Raw genomic sequence first — 4,397 nt, 5'->3', positions numbered from 1 at the left:
AGAGAGAGAGAGAGAGAGAGAGAGTGAGAGAGAAAGAGAGCAGGGGGCAATGCCTCCCCCGTGAGCGCAGAGAGTCCTGCTCAGACTGCAGCTGCGCGGAGGTGCGGTAGTATGTTGCTGCCCCCCCCCCAACCCCCGGTGTGGTTGTGCGGCCTATTGTCGCCACAAACCCTGGTGTCCATCAGACTGGCACGGGTACAAATCCAAATCCCGACTGTATTTTTGCATAACGCCAAGAGAGCACGCAATACAAAAGAGGGGTGTGTTTTCTCAAAATAGTAACATACAGCAAAACCTTTGGCATAGCATTAGCTGGCCCATTATCTTGTATCAATGCATGTCGAATTATTTAAAGAGTCAGCTGGAAAATACCCGCCAAAAAATAACTTATTTCATTGCCGTTTCGCGAGTGACATGCAGCCGCACCCATCCATCTTATCTGCGCTAACAACCGCAAAGTATATGGAGGAAACGAGGTAAACAACAGTTTCATGTTTCATGATCAACACAACCACCCAACCAGGACGACCAACTTACGCATGTCCTCGAAGGGACCTTTGATGTCCAGGTACTCTTCGGTGTCGATCATGTTGGCCACCTCCTCGGAAGAGAGCCCGTAGCACAGCGGCTCGAAGTACTCGCAGATGACAACCATGGCCGCCCTGCGGAGCGACGGCGGCTCGTTCCTCAGCGGCATGGCTGCGGCTGAGGACTGGCGGGGACGGTACGGTCCGGCTCAACTCAACGCCCGGCGGCGCACACGCACGTCATGGGGTGAGGGAGGAGGGGTGTGGTGCGAGCGGGGCTGAGCGGGGCCCAGCGGCACCCAGCACACCGAGTGCGGCAGGCTCTACGACGGGCGGCACCTCCGCGCCGGAGCGACGCGAAGCAGTGCGAGGCCCTGGCGGCACCCAGCCGCGGCCGCGCAGCAACCGCACAGCCACGCCGGCCGGCGGAGGGAGTATTTATAGACGCGACAGCTTCGCGGCGCCCCTCACTTGCCGTCCTGTCCCGGTCTTACTCTCTCCCTCTCTCCCTCTCTCTCCCTCTCCTCATCTCCGCCTCTCCTCATCCTCCCCTCTCCCCTAACTCTCCTCCCCCTCGCCCCCTATCCGCACCCTTTCTCCCCCCCACCCCACACGTCTACGTCACTCGTCACTCCCACCCCTAAATCCCAAGCGTAAGTACACGCCGACGGTGTCGCACGTCGGCGAACGGATAGGAGACATGGAAACAGAAAGTGCTCCGGTTGATGGGAGAGTTGAAATCGTTCACATTCCACGCTCCAAACTTTTATTTTCGCATGTGGTTGTCGCCTCGCTTGTCGGCGAGAGCAGAGAAGGGGAAGAATAAAGGAAGGGGGGGGGGAGGCTCTATTTTAACAAGTATTTTGCCGCTCCCCCTTTACATGGAAGAGCTAGGAAAATCCCTCACCAGCCTGCTCTACTTCCCCTCGAGACCACATCGCTCTTAATTGACAGCGTCTTTCGTTATTGTTAGGGGGTTGGAGAGTAACATCTTTCATCCATCTTCCCGGTTTTGCATCCAAAGGTAGCATCCCACTCGCACACAAACATAGAGGGTGATGACTTCGGCCGATGTACGGTACGCGCCTGAAAGCTAGGCCGCACATTGGGCGGACCCGTCCGAGGGGTTGCCCGGGAGCTAATCGGGCTGGCGTCATAGGCTGAGCTGGCAAGCGCTAGCCGTCAAGACTGGGGGAAGGGGGGAGCAGTGGACACAAATATTGGGGCCTGGCGACGACACCGTTTGAGCAAGCGCGCGGGCGATCTTAGAGCCTCCCCGGGACAACAAGCGAGTCCTGCTCGCTCACTTAGCCGAGGGTTTAGCGCGGCCTATCGTCCGACGCGAGCGCTGACAGGGACGAGGATGACACAAGCCGAGCGCACCGGGACCTAAGCACTGAGGGCGTGAGGGCGCCGTGGCGGTGACGGTGGCGGGGGCGGCGCGGGTGAGGGAGATGGCAGGGGTGGCGGGGGCGGGGGTGGCTTGGCGCCGCGACGAAGCCGATGGGTTGCCTACATCGCCGCTGGGGCCCCCAGGCCCCCGTGGACAGGCTGTAATGAGGCAGGGGAAGGGCGAGTCTCACCCCACCCGCCCCCCACACACATCAGCCTCGGCAACCCCCTGCTTCCGCCCCCGGAGCTCTTTAATGAAATTTGTTCGTCGGATGATGCAGGCGTGCCGTGATGAGCCCCCCCGCCTCCGGCCGCATCCCTTGAGGTCCATGACGCTCGGGCCGGGCCGACACTGCGTGAGGCGTAAGGCGAGCCTAGAAAGAAGAAGCAATTTCTTAGGACTTATATGGGACCTATCAGCACAGCATTTTATTAAATTAACGTTACACAAAAGTGAATGGATTAGTATGCAATTTTGTTCCCGTGACTGAAAGCGAATATGAATGACAACAAAGATTTTGTTGTCTGTCCTGACCAGACCATAGTCAGCAGGGAGCAACATGACGTTTGACAGGTCGGGTGACAGGTGAGCGTGGCTGGCCCTGGCGCGGCGCGTCGAGGCGGCGCGGCGTGGTCCCGGCGTGGTTCGCGGGGCGGCCGTGCGGGAGCGCTGGTGTCGGCCTGCTCCGCCTGCTCTCGCGCGCCGCCCGCGCGGCCCCGGCTCCCCCCGCCCGGCCCGCGCCCGCCCGACCCGCCAGGGATGTTATAGCGTACGATATTATCGTACGCGTACGATAATTTCGCCCCTCCGTACGATGTACGATCGTGACCCATTATCGTACGCCAAATGTACGATAATTTCGGCTTGGACCGATTTTACCCTATAATTGCTTATGTATGGCTCTCGTAAGGTGCTGAATCTCTATCAGTTTGAATAGAATTCCATTTGCCGCGCGCAAGCTCGCCCCCCTCCACCCCTCAGCAACAACTCCGCAAGAGAGAAGCATACCTAGCGAAGAGAGAGAAGGAGGGAGAGGGACGAGGGACAGCGGGTGGAGGAGGGGGGAGTCTGGTGCCCAGCCCCCACCACCGCTTCGTAGCCAACCTCTGAGTGAGAAACGCAGCCTCAAAACCTTATTTTCTCTGTAACTAGCAACCTTGTACCTACGTAGAAACACTTATAATACTTTAAAATTATAAATTTTACGTTTTTGGGGCCAAAATTGTAGTTTTTTTGAAATGTACGATAATTTTGACCCTGCGTACGATAATTTCGGAAGGCTGGTACGATAATACGCTGGGAGCCGTCTAACATCCCTGCGACCCGCCAGTGTTTCGGTTGCTCCGGTGCGCGCCACACTCTGTCGTTGTCCATGCGCCGCGCCCCCGACCCGACGTAGCCGGCCCGCGTCTCGTCGCGCAGCCCCCGACCTCGCAGTCCCGGACACCGAGACCATGGCGGCCAGCTCGACAGAGTCCTTCGGCGCGCCGCCCTCGGGGCTCGGCTGCTTCAATGGAGGCCTCCTCAAGCCGGCGCAGGACAAGTTCGGATGGGCGACCGAGGTGATGGCCACCGCCTCGACAGAGGGCTTCTGGGAGGATGACCCCGAGGAGCAGGTCAAGAAGAAGGTGCTCGAGCTCAAGACCAAGTTCCACATGGGCCGACAGTTGCAGATCAAGCACCTGCCCCGCGACGTCACCGAAGAAGTAAGTGTAGTAGACGCGCGCCACTGTGCTGGCCCAGTCGCCGACCTCCAGGACGGTCCCGGAGGCAGGCTTGCCGCTCGGGAGGGATCCGGCGGGGACCGGGAGAGGCCGGGAGGGGGCCGAGGGGGCTGGCACCGCACCGCGCAGCTCCGCGCACCTCCGCGGCTCTGTAACGGTTACTTGACCGCGCCGTAGAGTTCGTTGCACGCTGAGCTGAGGCGGCCGCCGTTTCGCGGAGTAAGGATCTTCCTCTCCCCCGCTCCCCCTTGCTTTGTATGGGCGGGGGGAACAGAGTGCACCGTCCGGCCCCATGTCGCCCCCCCCCTCTTCCCTAGGGGAGTGCCCGAGGGGGACCCGGGACGCGTCACACCGGACCCCGGCAGCATCCCCGTCCGCGGGGATGCCCGCGGTGAGCGACCAGGGAGGGCGATTCAACAAGTGTGTGAGTGCGGGTTCGGCCCTCCCCCTCCCTCCCCAGATCGCGCCTGGATGCCGAATCGAAGGGGCTCGTCGACCAGTCACCTAGTCACCTACACACTCCTTGGGTGTTCTGTCCGCCGCGGTCGCGGGGGTGGGGCACTTACTCCAGTGGTGGGGCAGCCGACCCATGAGAGGTGCTCCGAACTCGCCGTCGCCTCCTTTGACCTCGAGTGATTAATCTTGATCCCGCAGGCTGCGGGCGCCTGCATGCGATGCGGCTCTGGGGTCTCCCTACCCCTCCCGGCGTGATGCGCACGCGGGCGCGGGCTGCAGGACCCGCCAATATAAATA

General features: G+C 60.7%; 3 protein-coding genes across 3 annotated transcripts in view; 1 reads left to right on the top strand and 2 right to left on the bottom strand.

The window, feature by feature from the left end:
* LOC113215750 (uncharacterized) overlaps window positions 1–1,010 on the bottom strand; it is a 6,550-nt gene extending 5,540 nt beyond the window's left edge. Inside the window, exon 1 of the mRNA XM_052271725.1 lies at window positions 538–1,010. Within this exon, the coding sequence (XP_052127685.1) occupies window positions 538–697 (160 nt within the window). The 5' untranslated portion in view covers window positions 698–1,010. The remainder of the gene's footprint in view (window positions 1–537) is intronic.
* The window catches only part of LOC113214167 (uncharacterized), a gene marked incomplete at its 5' end in the record, with an annotated part of 19,211 nt that overhangs the window by 12,833 nt on the left and 1,981 nt on the right, over window positions 1–4,397 (bottom strand).
* LOC113214246 (ribonucleoprotein PTB-binding 1-like) overlaps window positions 3,255–4,397 on the top strand; it is a 118,233-nt gene continuing 117,090 nt past the window's right edge. The window contains exon 1 of the mRNA XM_026433558.2: window positions 3,255–3,626. Coding sequence (XP_026289343.2) covers window positions 3,375–3,626 — 252 coding nt within the window. The 5' untranslated portion in view covers window positions 3,255–3,374. The remainder of the gene's footprint in view (window positions 3,627–4,397) is intronic.

The sequence above is a fragment of the Frankliniella occidentalis genome, unplaced genomic scaffold (assembly GCF_000697945.3).
Source record: "Frankliniella occidentalis isolate FOCC.00 unplaced genomic scaffold, Focc_3.1 Scaffold170, whole genome shotgun sequence".
Taxonomy (NCBI): Eukaryota; Metazoa; Arthropoda; class Insecta; order Thysanoptera; family Thripidae; genus Frankliniella; species Frankliniella occidentalis.
The sequence above is the reverse complement of the archived record's forward strand: the minus strand, read 5'-3'. Positions and strand labels throughout refer to the sequence as shown.